This window comes from Thermobia domestica, chromosome 8 (genome assembly GCF_964235325.1).
Source record: "Thermobia domestica chromosome 8, izTheDome1.hap1.1, whole genome shotgun sequence".
Taxonomy (NCBI): domain Eukaryota; kingdom Metazoa; phylum Arthropoda; class Insecta; order Zygentoma; family Lepismatidae; genus Thermobia; species Thermobia domestica.
In genome coordinates this window covers 237,222,598-237,242,890 of record NC_137461.1, presented here as the reverse complement: position 1 = coordinate 237,242,890, position 20,293 = coordinate 237,222,598, and the positions used below count along the sequence as shown (strand labels likewise).

The 20,293-nt window shown below is 32.8% G+C and overlaps 1 protein-coding gene across 1 annotated transcript in view; it reads left to right on the top strand.

The window, feature by feature from the left end:
• The first annotated feature begins 10,885 nt into the window (after positions 1–10,885).
• Positions 10,886–20,293, top strand: part of LOC145691960 (uncharacterized) — a 78,614-nt gene continuing 69,206 nt past the window's right edge. Inside the window, exon 1 of the mRNA XM_081767257.1 lies at positions 10,886–11,068. Coding sequence (XP_081623383.1) covers positions 10,890–11,068 — 179 coding nt within the window. The 5' untranslated portion in view covers positions 10,886–10,889. The remainder of the gene's footprint in view (positions 11,069–20,293) is intronic.

The following is a 20,293-nucleotide window of genomic DNA, read 5'->3' as shown; positions in this document are numbered from 1 at the left end:
CATATTTCGTTATGTATTCATGAAGTAAAATTTACATGTTATCTTATGGGGACTGAGAAACCAGTGGCAAAAGGTATAAGATCTCCTTAATATTAGAGATGATCATTGTGATCTGAATTTAGGCTTACACTCCATTTAAATATCATAACATTGCGCAGATAAATATTTAGCAGGGAGTGTGCGAATAAGTGCTTGAACTATTAGAGAAGTAAGTAAGACTATCGTCTGGAAAACAAGCACGTCACTCTTCTCAAAGAAATCAGTCACCTGCCGACAGCAATCTTCTTTGAGGGTATAGTCTTGAAAACGGTTGAAAGCATTAAAATGTTTGGGAATCAATACATAATCAAGTTGATGTTTAACAGTTTTGTACTAGCATTTCATTAGTTCACTCTGTTAAACATCAACTCGATCACAGTGATGACTATTAGGTAAAGTTGCGTTTTAGGAAATCAGTGAAATAACTCAATGAGTGAAGATTTTGGATCGAGGCTCTTGGATGTAGAAAGCTCGATTTTGGGTCAAACAGTAAGATGTTTGGGTGGTACAAAGTTTTGAGATATGACTGCAACAGATAAAGACGGAATAGGAAAAGTGTCTGAAGTGCTTTAGAGGACGTTTTGAATCGTTACCAATAATATTCTTAACAACCCTGAGCTCTTGGATACACTTTTCTCTCTGATAGGCTGAACGATTCCTAGATCAAGCAGAATGACAGATTTTATAGTGAATATCAGAAAGCTTTGATTATAAACAGGAATCTACATACAATATCCACTAGCCACAACTTGCAGAATTTGCAGTCTTTACACCACACGACGTGCTCTTGTACCTGAACTTCTGGCACTTAAAACAACAAATGGAACTATAAATAAAAGGACGAACTCTCAGGCCATAGTAGTCAGCCTGTAGAGTTTGTAGACTTAAGGAATGTTTATCTTTCTTTTTCCTTTTTATTTTAGCAACTCATACGATGGTTAGATAACAAGGATTTGATCCCCGCTTTAGTGTTGATTAAGAGATACCAACATTAAATAACTCTTCCATTAACGTTCAGTAGACGGTATGGATTCACTGACGTAAAAAGTAGTCAAAAGTCTTTAGCTTAGGTAGCTTGTTCGTTTTGTTTCTGCTGATTAATTCTACTAAGAGATTAGCTTCGTGATATATTAACTTCTTCAGTTGAGTTGTTGCTAGATTCATTGACATTTGGCAACAGTGATGTTTCACTACTGAACGCTGTTTTTGTGCCTACAACGAGTTACTATGTTGTGTGAAAATATAATCATCTAAGTGGGTTTTGGTGAATGTATTAAACACGTAAGTACTGTAGATATTTTTTCTGTGTGTATAACTGCGATGAATCATATATAAAATGCCTTATTCGTCAATTTTCCATGCTGTGTGTTAGGCTGTAATGTAAACGGTATTGCCAACCCACATTAATCAGCAAATTGTGCACAGACTATTGCGTTTTGTTGGTTTCGATACATCGAATCACGATGAGTTCTGCATCGAATGTAATAAGACTATTGTGACAAGAAACAACTTCTAAATTACAGTGCTCGGACTGTTTGAAGTTATGTCATCTTAATTGTACTAAATTAGAAGAAACGGATATAGAATTCATGGAATCAGCGAAACAAGCTTGGTGCTGCAAATCGTGTGGTAAGACAAGAAGACGTAGCTTGCATTTAAAATCCGCTTCTTTACCAGAGACAGAATTGCCAACTCTTTCTGATGTGCTTACGTTGTTACAACAACTAATACAGGAAGTGTCAGATCTAAAGAGATCGAACATTGAAACAGAACGGGAACTTGGAAACTCGTTAGAACTGGCACATAGAAAGTTAGATGAAAGCGCCGATTTAATCAGAAACAGGCGGAAACAATACAAACCTGTTTAGCCACTGTAGAACAATTAAAACAGGAAAATGTGACACTAAAAGAAAACAATCACGGACATTGAACTGCAAATTATGTAGATCAATATAACAGACGAAATACACTAGAAATTTATGGTATTAATAAACAAAAATAATGAAAATGTATTAGATTTTATAAAGTCTGTGGGGCGAGCATTAGATATGACTGGTACAGATGAAATGATAGATGCTTGGCACAGATTACCTGATTCATCCTCTGGCACTAGTGGTGGTGTTATTGTAAAATTTGTAAGGCGTACAGATAAAGAAATGTTCATTAAACAAAGAAAAGTAAAAAGAAATTGAAACATAGTACATTTGGGTTATGCCTACAATCAGATGATTTATGTTAATCACTCTCTCACGTCATACGGAAGACATATCTTTTGTCAAGCTAGAAAGAAACAACGCAAAAATAACTATGCTTACTTATTGGTTTATTATTCAGGGAATATAAAACTGAGAAAGAAAAGGGAAGATAAGTTCGTGTAAGTATGCTTTAGAAACACTCGAGGATTTTAACAACCTAGTTACAACCTAATGGATATTGTAATGACTGGTAATTTTACCATTTACTATCAAAATGTTAGGATCTTAAATACAGTGTCAGGAATTGTATTTAAATACATTAAGCAATAATTTTGATGTAATTGTTATTACCGAAACTTGGTTGCATAGTAACTTTTATAATAATGAATAATTTGATGATAATTACAAGGTATATCGATGCGATAGAAGTGGAAATAAACGTGGTGGTGGGATGTTGATTGCAATAAGGGATAAGTACGATTCCAAACTGATTGACTTAAAGAGTGAAACAGAATCTTTTGTAGTTGTGCATAGTGTATCATACTATATTGTGACTGTATACTTTACAAATGCTTCTTCTATTGATAAGTATATGTCTTTTTATAACATGTTTGAGTCGTATCTCAATTTTCAATATCATAATATACTAGCTATTGGTGATTTTAATTTACCTCTAATTAGTCATTCGAAATATGACTTACAAACCGGAGGTAGCGCCTTCAAAAATTTGCTAAATTTTATGAACCTATATAATCTATTCACCTTGAATGACATTAAGAATAGCAATAACAAAACGCTTGATGTAGTGTTAACTAATATTTTAAATACTGTAGTAACTAGAGAATTAATGCCGATGGTATCTGAAGACAAGCAACATCCTGTTCTAAGAATATTAATAAGTACACAAAGTAATGTTAGTAGGGTCAAGAGTGAAACTATTTATTATAACAATTTTCGATGAGCAGAGTTTCTTCAATTGTACAGAATGTTGCGTGATACGAATTCGTCTGCCTTGTATAATGCAGATTGTGTAGAACTTGCTATTAGCATATTTTATAATAAAATTAATGAGGGTTTTCTCTAGCACGGTTCCGAAAACACGAAAAAGAACAAGTGAAGATATCCACGTTGGTTTACTAAAGAAATCATTAAGATGCTAAAATTAAAAGAAAAATGAATGAAATGAAATTTTGAGTTTTACGTCCCACGGTTATGCCGGTTAGGCTAAAGGAGACGGTGATAATGAATAATGAATGAAATGGTGGAATGAAGAAAGTGGGAGGAAACGGGAGAACCCCGAGAAAACCCACGCACACGGTGTTTGTCCACCACAAAGTTCAAAAATTAAAAGATTACTATCGGAAACATATTGCGTTAGCGGAAGAATATAAGGAATTATTTAGGCAAGCAAGGAAAAAAGTAAAAATTATGATTAGTAAAGCATATTCAAATTCTTTACGAGAAATAGAAAATAATATAAAATCTTATCCAAAATCTTTCTGGAACTTCTTAAATAATAAAAAATAAATCGTAACGAAAGGAACTATTCAATGAAGTTTCAAGATGTTCCCCTTGAAAATACAAGTCATATAGCGGAAGGATTTGCTACATATTTTTATTCTGCATACACAGATAGCTGTGTAGAACATACACATCGCGAAAATGCTCTACCAATTTCACCGAACTTGTTATCAATAGTCGTAATTACTGATGTTGAGTATAAAAATGCTATAAGAAAACTGAAACCAAAACGCTTATGTGGTCCAGATGGAATATATCCATATTTACTAAAAGCATGTTCAAATGTCTTAATGCGACCGCTATTGATAATCTTTAATCTTATAATAAGGAATCAAGTATTTCCTGAAGACTGGAAAATAGCACGAATTTGTCCAATATTTAAGTCGGATGATAGGCCTACGTGCAATATTGAAAATTACAGGCTAGTTGCTGTAATTTCCGCTCCGGGTAAGGATTTGGAACATATCCTATATAGTATAATTTTTATTCATGTAAAATGCTTTATAGATGTCAATCAAGATGGATTTTACCCTGGTCGATCTACAACAATAAATGTAATTAATTTAGTCCAAGATATACACAGTTCATTTTCAAACTCAAACTCAACGTTCATTTTTGAATTTAATTAAATCATACTTATCCAGAAAATAAATTATGTTCAATATACAAACAATCAAAACCATCCGAATACGTAGCTACCTCGAGAGTACCTCAAGGAACAAATCTGAGTCCAATATTGTTTCTATTTTATATTAATGACTTACAGTTCTCAATAAAATATTCCAAATATCTTATGTATGCAGATGATGTAAAATTACATAAAGAAGTAAGATGTATTACAGATACAATAGAACTGCAAGAAGATCTTGATTTAGTATATGTATGGAGTGTAGAAAATAAGCTTAACCTCAATATTAAAAATATGTGCATTTATGATAATGTCAAAAGGGAAAGAAATTGTTACTCATATACTCTTAATGGTGAAAAGATGGAATGAATTACCACATGTAAAGATTTACGGGTAAAAATTACACATAATTTATCATTTGAAGTTGTTCTTAACTGAAGTGGTTCTTAATACCTATAGACAGCTTGGTTTCATCATACGGAGCACCAGAAATTTAAATGATGTAGCTATTTCTATGATATATAATGGGCTCCATATTATAAGTCTCTTCAGGAGAAACTAGAAAGTATTCAAAAGAAATTCCTCAGGTATCTGTATTTTAAAACAATGGGAGCTTCCGCAATAAGAAACAAAATATCATATAAAACCCTTCTAGATAATTTTAACTATGTTAGTTTGAGTAACAGACGTGACTTTTTTCAATAATTATTTCTCTATAAAATTATGAATTCTTATTTTGACAATAGTAATTTCTTACAAAAAATTGGACATTTGGCGACATCTGTTGACTGTAGATGTTCGAAGAACTGAAATGTATAAAGGCTCACCATTATATAGAATGTGCAGTAGGTTTAATAGTATAACAGTATTAAACAAAGATCTAGATTTAGCATTTCCTCTGTCTCTGTTTACAAAGAAGTTAAAAAATATATTGTATTAGAATGGGAACACATGTGTTTGCACTCACATGTGTAAAGCAATTATTGACTTTTAATGGTTTCTTTACTTGTAATACTCTTCACGTTTCATGGTTTTATGCTCTTACAATAGTTATTATTGTCGTTTTCAGATATCTACAGGAATTTTGTGATTATTTTTACTATTATGTATAATAATATAAATATATGAACTATCTATATTATGTACCTTCTGTAATTGAAAATTCTATTCTCCGTTGAAGAACACTAAATAAATAAATAAATTGTCGGACCGTATGAGACGACAGTTATTTTCAAAGTTGACTTTTCTACGGGTCAAACTATTAGATACACACACACACACACGTATTTCTTCGATTGCAGAGCAAATGCAACATGTTATGGAAACGGAACTTTCTATATCTACCTTCAATATCATTATACACGGATATATGATATATATATAAATGCCGTATAATGAAAATATTATACATCTGACGTAATCCTCCTATTCAAGACGGAAGTGTAGATATATATTACATATGGTTTCAAGTTTGGATCTCTGTGGGTTTTGTTCACAATGAGCATGAAGCTCAGGTTATTATAAAATCGACCATTTGAAAAAAATACATACTTCTAGCAGCTTTATTTAACAAAAACTTCCACCAAAATGCTGTGAGTCAACTAACTGTAAAATATGAAAGTTGCATTTTAACTGCCCCCGATTCTAAAAAGGTAAACACAGACTGATGGAGATTAGAGAAAAGTTTATGAGCTTCGTTATAACGACAATTTGAACAAATAACGTAGTTTTATTAAGCCTGGTTAATTATTAAAGTTAATGTCTTAAGGTAAAATATTTTTTGTTATTACTTTCAATATGTCTCTCTTAATACCAATAAAATCTGAACTTTGTGCTATCTCACCATTACGAAAACAGAAGACACATTTAGATATAAAATCTATCGGAGAATTATAATTTTCGTTTCTTTCAATTTTGCATTAATACTCATTTTACTAAAGGGTATTGATTACTTTCAAACATTAAAAAGATACCACAATATCTGCTCGTGAGTAGTAAAAATGCACGAGATAAACTTAGCTGCTTGCAATATGATATTATCTACTCTTGCTTTCATTCCTCGAGATTAATGCAGCTTCTTACCATATGTTTTATTTTGTCTGCAGAGAGAAGAAATCACGATCTGATTATAATATAAAAAGAAATAACATTCCAGTGTGGTAAAAACCAAAATATGAATTCTAATATATATTTAAAAGAAACGTCGGTTCACGGCTTAGCTTATACAAGAAGAAAAGGAGACTCTTTCGCTTTGAGGTAGGTATATGTTGCATCGTTAAATTTATACACTGGTACGTTATAATATTCTGTAATATTATATATAATAGTTTAAATAACTTAAATAGTATATTTATGTGAACCAAACCTCAATTTAAGCAATGAAAGTTCCTTTGAAGAATTTCTGCACATTCGTTTGTTTATTGTCATATCGAAGAAATAACGTTATCAATTGGAATCTTTCAGCTTCATTGTTGCTCCAAATAGTTGACTTTCAAGTTACTCACTACTAAGTTATAACAAATTTTCTGTTTCTGGTAGATAACCACCAGCTTCAACAGAAAACCTATGAAAATCTTCACTTCTTCATTTAATTTTTATCCATCTCTATGTTGCTGTAGAAGGTTTTGTATCATCCATTTATTGTAAACCACTCTTCCTGTTTGTTTCCTTCGCAATAATATAAATAATTTTAGGTGTGATTACAAAATTGAATGAGTTTTTAATAGAAAAAAGTCGTTGTACCTTACATCTAGGACATTTTAATTGTTATACTATGGGGTTTAAGAAAATATATGGGCTCTTTACAGCACTTTATTCGATTTTAGCCAATATATTTTGTCCTATTGGCGAATCTACAATAGAACGTACTAAGCTTTTTTAATGTTCATTTTTCAACAGTACGAAGATCAATTTTCATTTAAAAGTTATAATTTAGTTGTTGAATTATTAATTTTAACCTAGTATTACTTTTGGACCATACATGAGTGTAATTAGATAAACATGGATATAAGGAGAATTTTATTATGAGAAAATATTAACTTTCTTCAAGGAGAAGTTCTTGATAAATTATGTCATTTTCGTTTTGGCCTAAATTGAGTTAAAATGCTTATGGAAGAAAATGGTTAGCTATTCTTTTTATATAATACAATCGGTACATTTAAGAAAGGAAAATTTTGTGATTTTGTGGTTAAAGATATTCGATTTGCTGATTGTATCATATATAAGTAATGATATTCAGTTATACAAGTAAATAATATGAAAGCCTTTGTACAAAGTTGAATAAAGTTTTGGCAAAGAAGTAAAGATGGATGTTCTTCAAATTTTATAATTAATGAAATTTTAAAAATATGTTTAACATAATATAAGATAGTCCTGGTTAATCAGCGTGATTTAGATTTGAAAATAAAACTAATGTGTTTTAATAAGAAATACATTGGTTAGTAAAATAGTTTAAGCTAAAATATATTTCAAAGATGTGAACGAAACAATAAAGTGTATCATCTGTTTAAAAATTCACCCTTAAAATCACTGAAGAATAAAATCTTTCTCTGCACTCAAAATAGAAGTACGACCATTACGGAGAAAAAAAATCAAATTTTCTTCAACAGACAGAACTAATTTATGTTCCTATTACTATCGTTATTAGAGACCGGATGTTTAGGCACTAAAAACCTGGAAAATATGCAGGCAAATAGGCACTAAAATTTAAAAAAATAGGCACTAAAATAGGCACTAAAATGTAACTAGAAATAATGAAGATAAATACTCAATACCATTAAAAAATAGATTCAAGTCACAGATAATATTCAAAGAATATAGAAACATACTTCTTTCTTAATATCTTCTTTTATCGTATACATAAAAACGAAGCTTGTTAGACATTCCATATATACTGGGTGAACCTGAAAGATGTGCAGATGCTTCGGGAGGTGATTCGTAACATGAAAAGAAGACAAAAAATCCTCTTAAATGTTGTGAAATTCCGCGTCGCTTACGAGTGAAAGGGGACCAACTTGGAATCGAAAATCGAATCCTAATAATTGGAACGAGACATAAAAGTCTGCACAAATTTGGGAGGTGATTCATGACATTCAAGAGGACTTTCTTTCATGTCACGAATCATCTGTCGAAGTATGTGCACATCTTTCGGTTCCGTTCCAATTTCCAGGATGCGATTTTCGATTTCAAGCTGGCATCCCTGTCAGTTGTACACGACGTGGAATTTGACAACATGCAACAGGACTTTTTGTCCTTTTTTCATGTCACGAATCACCTCCCAACGTATGTGCACATTATCTGTTCCGTTCCCATTGTCAAGATTCGATTTTCGATTCCAAGCTGGCACCACTGTCACTCGTACATGACATGGAATTCGACAAAATACAAAAGGACTCTTTGTCTTCTTTTGATATCATTAATCACCTCCCGAAATATGTGCACATGTTTGAAGTTCACCTTGTATATATATTGTAACGTACCACGTGCTTGTGTAAACACCTAATATGCGTATATAAGTGTGTATTATTTATGTTATATAAATTATATATTTTCCCAATGAAGACTTATTTTGAAGAAAATGCATAGAATAAGCAACTAAAGCAATTATTTAGGCAGTAAAAGTCGAAATAGGCAAAATAAAATTAGCTTAAATCCAAACTATAAATCCCCATATAAAGTTTAAAACGTTATTTTTGATAATATCTTTAATATTAAGGAATAGGCATTTTGCCTAACATCCGGTCTCTAATCATTATAGATTGAATTACATTGGCAGTACGTAATAAGTGACTCATTATTTGTAATGCTTGATATTAGGTCTCTCTGAAGGTTATATGAAAAATATAAAATGAATTCAAGTAAAAGTGTGACTATATAGCAAAAAGGCTGCCATTGTGTTTGAGTTTGGTCATGAAAATACGGTGAATGAAATTGTTCGGTTTAGTGATATACCAAAGTTGTTTTTCCATAGTATTGCCAAGGAATGGGGAAAACCAAGTGTGTTTCTGCAAAATGACCACATAACTGTGATCCAAATTACCTAACGATTAATGATCTACAACTAATTTCAATCTGAACAAATAAAATATTTTTCATTACTAATATAAATTATTGCGCTCTGTAAATGGAGGTCTATCTAAACTTATTTCGGAACAGAACACTGAGAAGAGACTTTAATGAACAGAAATATAGTGTTGGGTAAGGATATAAAACTTGCTTTGTGACGCATTAATTACAAAACTTCAACAGGTTCGACAACACATATTAAGGACTGTATACATTTAATGTGTCCCGAAGAGTCTTTTGTTTCTCTTTATTTATAAAATTAAAGACTGCTTTTCCAAACCTTGCATTCTGAAAAAAAATATTTTTTAAAAAAAATTCTTTACATTTAATTGTTATCTGCATGGTGAGTTGGTCATTCTTCGTCAGAGGCTTAAGAATTAATCTTGCGTTAGCTTACATTATACTCAAATTAACGGATTTTTCTTATCTGAAATAATTAGTTTGTTCTGAAAACATTTTGTTAAAACGATTCTCAATTCAGGACGTCAAGTGCACCGAAAGTTAATTAAAATTTCAACCACAGCTTTTCTTTCCTTTGATTTGGACTACTGATATGCTTGACTTAGAACAAGAAAGACCATATATGAGGCCCTTAAAATAGCAAAGGCGTATGCGTCAAACTTCAGTTTTGAAAAACAACGCGATTAAAATTTTACTAAAATGACATATGAAAGCATGAAAGTAATATATATATATATATATATATATATATATATATATATATATATATATATATATATATATATATATATATATATATATATATATATATATATATATTCCTATGAAAGTAATAGTTATATATATGTTTATATATTAATAGTTATATATATATAGTTCCAAATATATTCAACTAATTTTTGTTCTGAACGTTGAAAATTTACACCGTGTTTGTCTTTAATTTATCTATACTTTGTGCCCGAATCTTGCTTGTGACTAAGTGATGCTATCGTAGTTGCATCACTGTTAGGTCTTTTCATTAAATTACTGCTGGTATAGAAAAATATTTTGTATGTAACTCGGTTAAGATTATTACCATTTAATACTGGTATTTCATTCCAGTCTACTCTAAGCCTTAACCACAATTTTACTGTGTAATGGAAACTTCTCATTGAAATTTCATTCTAATGGTATTTTCTTATCTCGCTGCGAAAACAGATAACTGACCACAATTAACTGATTACGATACAACCAGGAATTGTGAGTATGTAATGAACGTTCTTCGAGTGAAATATTCTCGAATTATCTAATTGATGACTACATATTCTGTGGACAGGCATTTCAATTATAACTTCAGAGCAACATTCTATTAGATCTTCTTGTTACATCGAAGTTTATTACTATTGAATGATATTGTTAAAATTATTATTTTACATTAGACAACAATCAGAAAGTTAAGATTTTTTTTGTTTTTTTAAAGGTTACTATGGATCGGTGTTATCATGTTGTGTGTACTGTTTACTGTGTGGACAATTCTTGGAAGCTGGAAAAAATTCGAGGACAATCCTACAGTTGTTACGGTAGAAAGAGATTATGTGAACTGGGAACTACCTCTACCGGCTATGTTCATGTGTCCCGAGGATGGTGTTCATGAACGTACCATGAAAAGATTCATAAAAAAGTAAGTTTCCGTGGTGCTGTTATTTTAGTATTAATACTTACTGTACGAGCGATGGAACTAATGGAACTAGTGTTCATTACGACGAGGAATCGGTATAACCCGAACTTTGTTTTACATTTTATTCGCAGCATGTTTTCTGTGCACCTTTATTGTAACTAATTTACGTAGGCATAATTTGAGTCAGTACATAGATAACAGATATATTTCTTGTCACGGGAGAGCTTATTTGAATTCATGCTGTATTCACATTTGTGCTGTTGAAAATGGTTCACAAGCAATAATAATTTCTAACCCTTTGTCTGGGCACTTCGTGGAATTTGGCTCAACCTTTGTTAACTGTATTTTCGGAGTACTAGTTGCACTCTCCGTTTATAAGAAATCTCCTTACATCGTCACAGTTAGCCTTATGCAGAGTCGTTTTGACGTTTGATTAGCGTCATACTAAAGGCCTGAGTACTGCAGGAAACATATGTTAGTCGAACTCTTTAATATGGCACTAATCACGCGTCAAAACGACTCTGCATAAGGCCCAGTACGTCGAACTTCGGTCCAGATTTTGATTCTGAAGAGGAAATAAAAGTCGCCGAACGAATGTTTTTTTAAATACTTTTATTACGTATCTGTCGAAAAGAAATTACAAATGGGTCATTCTATATGAAATCACCAAATTTAAGACTGAAATGTCTATCATATGTTTTAGATTTTCCTCAAACATTTTGTACATGCGTTGCGGTACTCAAATATAACACACCTGTAAAATGCTATAGCTCTACCTCAAAGTGCAAAAAGTACCTATGTCCGCCCTCGAGTTAAGGTACTGAACCCGCAAAATTTTTTGAGATATTGAAGCTATTTGAAAATAGTTTTCACTAAAACAATCTTAGAATTAGTAGAATTTAAAACATTGTAGTAATGAACTGTCCAAGGGGGGTTAAGCAAATGAATTTCACTATCATAGAGGAAAAAAGAAGAAAAATAATGTCAAAATTTGGCAACTATTTCTGAAAAAGGCGCATCAACCTCAAATTTTCAAAATTAATAGTTCTTCTGTTTTTCTTTAACATAAAAGATTTAGGAGGGTGTTTTTCGGTATGTTCAAGTAGAATATCATGAGAGAATGTAAGTTGACGGCGAACTTAGGCACCTTTTGCACAAAAGCGGCAAATTTCCAAGGACTGTTTCTAGCTTTCCGTGTTGAAAATATTTATAATTGCCAAGACTGAGGTGATTTAATAAATGGATAGTAGAGGGAAAATGATCGATCTGGGCCATACCTGGAACATAGTAGAACAATCCAGGTCCTGTCTAATCCGAAGTACTCGATAGTCCAGTGTCGTACGATACTCCATGACCCACGTACCGTCCAAACATGGAAAATCGAACACCCCGAAGTATTTTATGAGCACATTTTAGGGGTATATTCGTTCCCTTTTATGACTACTTTTTTTCAACCCCTATTTTAACATAGTAGAAATTACATAAGACTATGTAACATACCTCATGAACCACGTACTTTCTAAGCATGGAAAATCGAACACCCTGAAAACTAATTCTCTTTTCTGACCAATTTTTTGAGGGGGGTATTCGTTTTCTTTTATGACCACTTTTTTCAACCCCTATTTTAACATAGCAGACATAAGACTATGTAACATAGCCCATGACCCACGTACCATCCAAACATGAAAATTGAACACCTCGAAAACTCGTTCTCTTTTACGACCCTGTTTTAAGGGTGTATTCGTTCCCTTTAATGAGCACTTTTTTCAACCCGTATTTTAACATAGCAGAAATTACATAAGACTATGTAACATAGCAGAGATTATCGTTCTTTTACGGGGATAGCACAAAGCAGATTGGCTTATTTTTCCATCCCTATTTTGACATAAGACTACGAACATGCCAACTATGTAACATAGCAGAGAATAATAGGGGTGTACTGGTTCTCTTTTTGAACCCTTATTTTAACATAGCAGAGCTAATTTTACGGGGGGAACTACCCTCAACCCTCCTTTCGCATCCTGTGCTTGGGACCGGAAATGGCGGAGTTAAAAATTAGGCTATTCATTTTGTTGCCTTTCACGACCATTTCTTTTTAAACATAGTAGAGCAAAGATTATAAAAAAAAATAACATTACCATTTAACACACACGTGGTTTACGGAGAACTTAATCTCACGCCAGTGACCTTCACATATATGGTTTACGGAGAACTTAATCTCGCGCCAGTGACTATCACATTCTCATAAACGAATAAAGCATAATATCATTAGTATCAGTAGTGTTGAGTGAGAATATGTTTAAGAAATCGCGTAGTGAATAACCTGATGCACGACATGCTAGATATAGAAAACAATAATGTCCACAAAATTGAGATAAATCAGCTTGGATACGTCTATTATTCCATGTATAATACAGACAGTTCCGTTTTAAAAACCTTATATGATGATGTATATAAGGTAGTATACCATAGCTATCGAAATACTCACCCACACGCGTATTAGATATATAAACTGCAACCCAATGTTCACCAGACTTATCACTAGAATGTGTATTATAATTCTGGCTGCCGGAAATGTATGAATAAACAGAGGTAGCTTATCTGCAGCATATACACCTATAAAATAATCTCTAGGCTAATCGTGCCGTAGTGCCTCATAAAGTTGAAGGGTATTTAACATTTTAAATTAATTAATATATATTTTTCTCTGGAAATCAATTTGTAGTTCTGAGGAGAATTCACTGTAAATAATTGCTGTTACAGGAGATGGCAGTGCTTCTTTAAAATGAACCTCTAAACGTACACTTCCTTGACGTTGTGGACTAGTATGAAATACAGCACTAGCACTAGAATCAGGAGTTAAATCAAACACCAGTAGCGTATAACAATTAGGATATTCGAGAAGTGAAATATCATTACCTTGATTAGAATAATAAAAACCAGAACCTATAAATAACGTAGAATACGCTTGTATATAGAGCTTAATATCAAAATCTGGTTGTACTGGTTTGGATGTTACAGGTGTTCCATCAACATACAATGTAAAAAATGACATACTAAAATGCTTAAAGCTAAACGGATTTATCTGATAAGTATCATTGAAAGCAGTATTAGTAACGAACCCAATAATAATACGTTTAGGCACTGCCAGAAAACAGATCGGGAAGTGTTCTATCCATAATTCCTTGTGTTAAAGTTTCTGTCTTTACCTGCATTTTTGTTATAGGATTTTGTAATACTTTACTTTGTGCTATTTTAACTACGTGTGATACATCAACTTTTTTCACAAGCAATGTTGCATCTGTAATTACAACTTTTCCATCAGCATCGGCATCACCCATTAGACAAAATGCAGGTTTAGCTGGAATTAGTTTAATACGTAGTTGTACACCATTCAGTAGATTTTTTTTTCTGATTGAAAATATCAGCATGAATATAACCCAATAATTCAAATGACTGATTTAAAGTAGTGAGAAGAAAACATTGTTTAAATCCCAAATTACTATCGGCCACACTGTCCATATGACCTGCAGTATCTTTAAACCACATTGTTGATTTTAAGATGCGTCGATTTAGTTGAGTTGATTTGATTTTGAATTTAACGTTCCGTTCAGCAGCGAGGCTATATGAGATGTGGACCTACTGATTAACGTGGAATCCGAACCACATGAGCTCCCACCGGGAAACGTCGATTTAGCATTAGCATTATAATTTAGTAGTTTTTCAATATACGATCGATATAGATATGTATATAAGGAGTAGGAAATAAGTTGATTATTCAAATATATTTGCAGCTCGCTGAACATTGCATTGAGAAAATAATTTACAAGACCAATTTTCTTACCGGCAGAAGTTAAATTAGAACCATCTGTTTTAGTAAATTACCTTTAATATGTATGCGGTAAGTCCATATAGTCGTCCCCATGACCGGGGACTACAAATTCTATTGGTGCATTATCAGATATTGAAGCCACAGGCTTATATGGAACTATTTTATTACCTATAATACTTGTCTGAGTGGGTAAACCGCAAATAAATCTGATTCTGATTTCATACCCTCACACTGCATCTTTGTTTTCTTACTATTAATATTCACACACGTTAAATTTACAATACCGTATTACGTCTGCGAAAATGTAATTTTACTCATACACTGCCATATTGGAAAGGAAGTGGATTAGCTGTACTATCTCTTAAATCAATAATAATTTGATCAAACTGTTTGGTTTGAACCAAGACATAATGAGGGTTTTCTAAAATATGTAAATTATTAATACCATACTCTGTAATATTTGTATTTATAATACGTAACAATGAGCTATAGTATCACCTACCAGTTGTGGTTCTAGAATATCACTATAAATATACACAAATGTGAGTAGCGATTTTTGTAAATCTGGTGAATAACGAGCATGATGCACAACTGCAATATCTTCTTGTTGTATATGATAAAAATCTAGTATTCTGGCTAGTTAGGGAGATTTCTATATACGTACTTCTATATGCCTTTCCTGATATTTTCTTACTCTACTAATCTCAATTCGTTTTAACAATGCTTTAACTTTTAATTGTAAATTTAATGTATCACTTGTATGATTAATTTGATATAGAATATCGTCAACATGATAATAGTGTCCTGGTAAATTTTTCTTATGTTCCACCTTTCTGTATTCATGATACGGTAATAAATATTATTAATATATTTGGAAACATTCTGAAGTGAACTTATATAATGTACTTCAAACAACAGCTGTTTCCCACACTCCCTTGTCCGGTACAATAGGATGGTATAATTTAGTAGTATAACAACCAAGAGTATTTTGAGGAAAATATTCCATAGAACTGTTGCTAGGAAGTGTGAGATAAAGATTATCACTTTGCTCCATAATTGATCTAATCAATCAAAAATATCGTTGGATTCTTTCAACCGCTTCACACCTCAACCTGTTGATGCAAAATGAACTTTTCTTTTTCTTCCCGATCCTACCAATACTTGATTTAATTTATTTGAGCTTTATTTTTTAAATTTTAGCTTCTTGCCACCGATTTTGTAAAGACTCTTCAATACGTCTATTATTATCTAGTAAATCTCCTGCTACATTAATTCCTGTACGTATCAACTCTCTTTACCAACAGTTTTTGCACCTTGTTTTAATAATGGAAATACACTACGGAATAAACCTACTAGAAAAATACTAATGCCATAACCTTCTTGGTATGATGTACCTCTATATACACTGCACCACAAAACTTAAGCAACTCGAAGAAAGTGGCAGAAAATAAAACTACACGATCACTGCACCAAGTATAATGAGCGAACAGACGGCCCAGATGCACAATGCAACACAAGTGAAGACGAACAATGCAGTTAGGATGTACAGAGTGACCAAAAAGTTCAGCACAACGATACCTCAACAGGTGCAGCTGGATTGTGGGAGGGCATAGGCAGTCAATATGGCGTGTGACCACCATGAACAGTTATACAGGCACATCTGGCCTCAATGCTGCAAATCAGAGTGTTGATCAAGTCTTGCGGCAGATGGCGCCACTCCTCGAGGAGAGTTGTTGCAGGTCAGGGAGAGTACGTGCTGATAAACTGCGCTATTCGCCGCCCAAGAGCATCCCACATATGCTCGATGGACTTCATGTCCGGCGAATATGCAGGCCATGCAATACGCGTAATGTCTTCGCTCTACAGATACTCGGACAAAAGATGTGCACGGTGTTGGTGAGCATTGCCATCCATGAACGGGAAGTCTGGGCCAAATGCTCCGCGGAAATTGCGCACATGTGTATTGAGAATTTCATCCAGGTACCGTTGTGTTGTCAGAGTGCCATGTTGCACAATATAGAAGTCCGTTTTCCCATCCAGCATAATTCCACCCCACACCATAATGGAACCACCGCCATAGGACGGGCGTTCACCAATGAAGTTTGGATGATAGCGTGTTCTTGGCTCTCCTCACACTAAAGTCCGATCAGAATCTGACGACAGGCTGAATCTCGACTCATCGGAGAACATGACACGCGCCCACTGGTGTTCCCTCCATGCAACATGTTCCTGACACCATGTGTAACGCGCCATTTGTGTTCCAGTTTCACTAGAACACACAGCACAGGCCTTCTTGCATACAGTCCTGCTCTATTGAGCCGCCGGCGAACAGTTTCACTACTCACGCGTTGTCCTGTAGCCTCAAACAAATCATTGGCCAGTTGAGAGCATGAAGCTTGACGGTTACGTTTGCCACAAATTATGAGAAATCCTTCCTCGACGGCCGACGTCTGTGTGTCTGTGTATGTGCATGCCACTAACCAGTGTTGAATGGGCCCCACATGTCACTTATACCACGTTATCTTGAGATGCTTAAGTTTTGTGTAGCCGTGTATATTATATCCACTACGTGTTTGATGACTCTAGTACTGCAGATAAGGATCATTCATTTTATCTCTTTCTTTCTATATACTCAAATATATCAATAGTTTACAATACTGTATTAGTACTATATAAAATGATTTTATTGCTTATAAATACGCCATTTGTTCATAGCTTTACGTTTACGGGGTAGATTACCCTCCTCTTCATCCTCCTTCTCCTCATCCTCTTCCCCTTCTACTTGTGTGAGTTTTATAATATATTCTATTCGTTGAGGATTACCGATGTACTGTAAGGGTATATTGGCTTTTGCTAATAATATAGCAAAGGGTTTCCAACCGGCAACTGAAATAGTTTTCCTACGACATCTAAGAAAATCGAATACTAAATCCACTATATTAGCACCTTGAATTAATTTATTACTAATATTTACATTTCCATTATCATTCCATTGAATATTAGCATTTTGTTTCAATTTAGGTAATAAAGGTCTTCTTTACGTTTACAAATTTTGGGGAGAGTAGATATTATTTCATCTTCCTCTTCTTCTTCTTCTTCTTCTCCATCTTCCTCCTCTTTATCAACACTTGTTGTTGTTGCTGCTGTTATACCTGCTGCCGGTTTTTGAATTATATTTAAATACTTTTCTAATACTACTCTATCATGTACCCATTTTTCTTCTGCATTCAAACTTTTATTATTTAAAATTTCTTTCATCATCAAGATTAGATATCGTTTGATAATGATGTAAGTTTTCCGGTGAGATTGAAGTAACTTTTTGTGCGTTTTGCATTGTTCTTTTTTACTTGATTAAACTTGATAATATACCTCCTAAAATAGATGCAAGCAAAGCAGTAAGAAAACCATCTTTTGTACAATTACTCTTTTTTTCTTTTAATGACGGGCTTTTTGTCATTAAATACCTAAGTTCCTTTTCATATTTTTAAATCTATTTTCTTGTTTTTATTTAGTGTAACATTTCCTTGTAATACGTTATATGAACATTCGCAGATCGATCGAATTAAATCAGGTTCTGCATTTTATAAAATTGCCTTACGTGCTTTAGGTTTTGACTTCGCTAAAAGTTTTAGTAAATTTACATGTTCTTTACAAATCATTTTCCTGCTGATATTATAGCACAAATAGTTGAAAATATATAAAAATATTGCAATTAATTATTTTTACAAGCACATAAATATAATTAAAAGAATCGGAGGGGAAAATATTTGCTCGAACTCGCTGCTCGTCACGAGTATTTTGTTTTAAACCAAAACGTTAATAACCATGGGCAATTCAAGTTGATATGCTTCTTGAATAAATTTTGTGTTACCTGGATACAATTTTCGGGCCAGGTAATTAATTTGAGCTTGGTCTCTAGGATTTTTAAATCATACTACATAATGACAATTTAACGAAATATCCTGCATTCCTTTTGTTGATGAAAAATATTTTGTGTTATAAAAATTACACTTATATTTCCATGATGGCTACCTTTCGTAAAAATATCTACAATCCGATGGTCACACTCACCATTAAACCATCAATAATTACAAGATGTGGACCATCGGATGCTTGAAATTCATCATTTTGAGGTAAACCTTCTTTAAAGGTGCAGCATGAAAGAGTATCATACAAGGGCTGCAATTCACCATAACACCATACAATATTTTTAAAGAAATTACTGTAATGTTCAAGAAATGTTTTAACGAATTAGGATATTCCACAGCCTGTAGGACCTGCTATCATACATGTGAAAGGAATTCCATTTCCTCTCTCTCTCTCTCTCTCTCTCTCTCTCTCTCTCTCTCTCTCTCTATCATAGGCTCGTTTAAAGAAATAATATCTTTACACTATTGAGGAAATATTAATTCATGGATTTTCACTTGATGGCAGACCTAACCATTTAACATAGGCCTTATTATTTTTCTTTCGCAATACTTTTTCAATTAAATATGTTTTAGGAAATTTCGTTAATTGTAATTCATGTCCGTAAAATCTTCCTTCAATAGGTTTATTATTTGAGTCTACTAAGTGATATGTTGGAGGATTAGTGAAGAAAATTTTAGCAATTCGAAAGATTTCTGTACTCCAATAGCGTGTAAAACCATTGTCAAAAGCAAAACGCTTAAGTTTACTAATTCTTACATATTCACGTAACTTAAATTTACTTTCTCTTTTAATGACTGAACACTTTTTGCAATATATGTTTATCAATAGATGTTTTTCATTTTCTTTTTAATGGCGTCGATGTGTTTCATTTTAATAGTGGATTTAATATTATTATTATATTTATTTACTAATTCCGGCAGAATACCAATCCATTTATAACCCCTTGCAGTGTAAATTGTCGCCACATTAAATTACGTAATGTTCTATTAAATCTTTCAACAATACTTGCTTTCACATCACTGTAGGTGGAATAATGTCTAATGTTATTCTGTTTCATTACCTTCTGAAACTTTGAATTATAAAATTCTCGACCTCTGTCAGTTTATAAAAATTTTGGGCTTAAGTTTACTTTTCTTTTAACTGTTGTAAATGCTTGTGTAATCTCTTTCCCAGTTTTATTTTCCACAGGAATAGCCCAAACATATTTAGAGACTCTATCTAACACAGTTAATAAACATTTGAAATTTCAATTAATTTTTGCTAGGTCTTTCAATTTTCCAGTATTCATTTCAATTAAATCAGCTTGCCATAGATCCTCAATTCCTTTCGTTATAACAGGTATTCGAGAATAGTTTCGTCTTGCACCTTTATGCAATTCTGCAACTATTTGTTCTCGAACTCATTGTGACATTTTTACCAATAGTATTACACTAATATATACAAAAACTAAAATAACATATTTACAA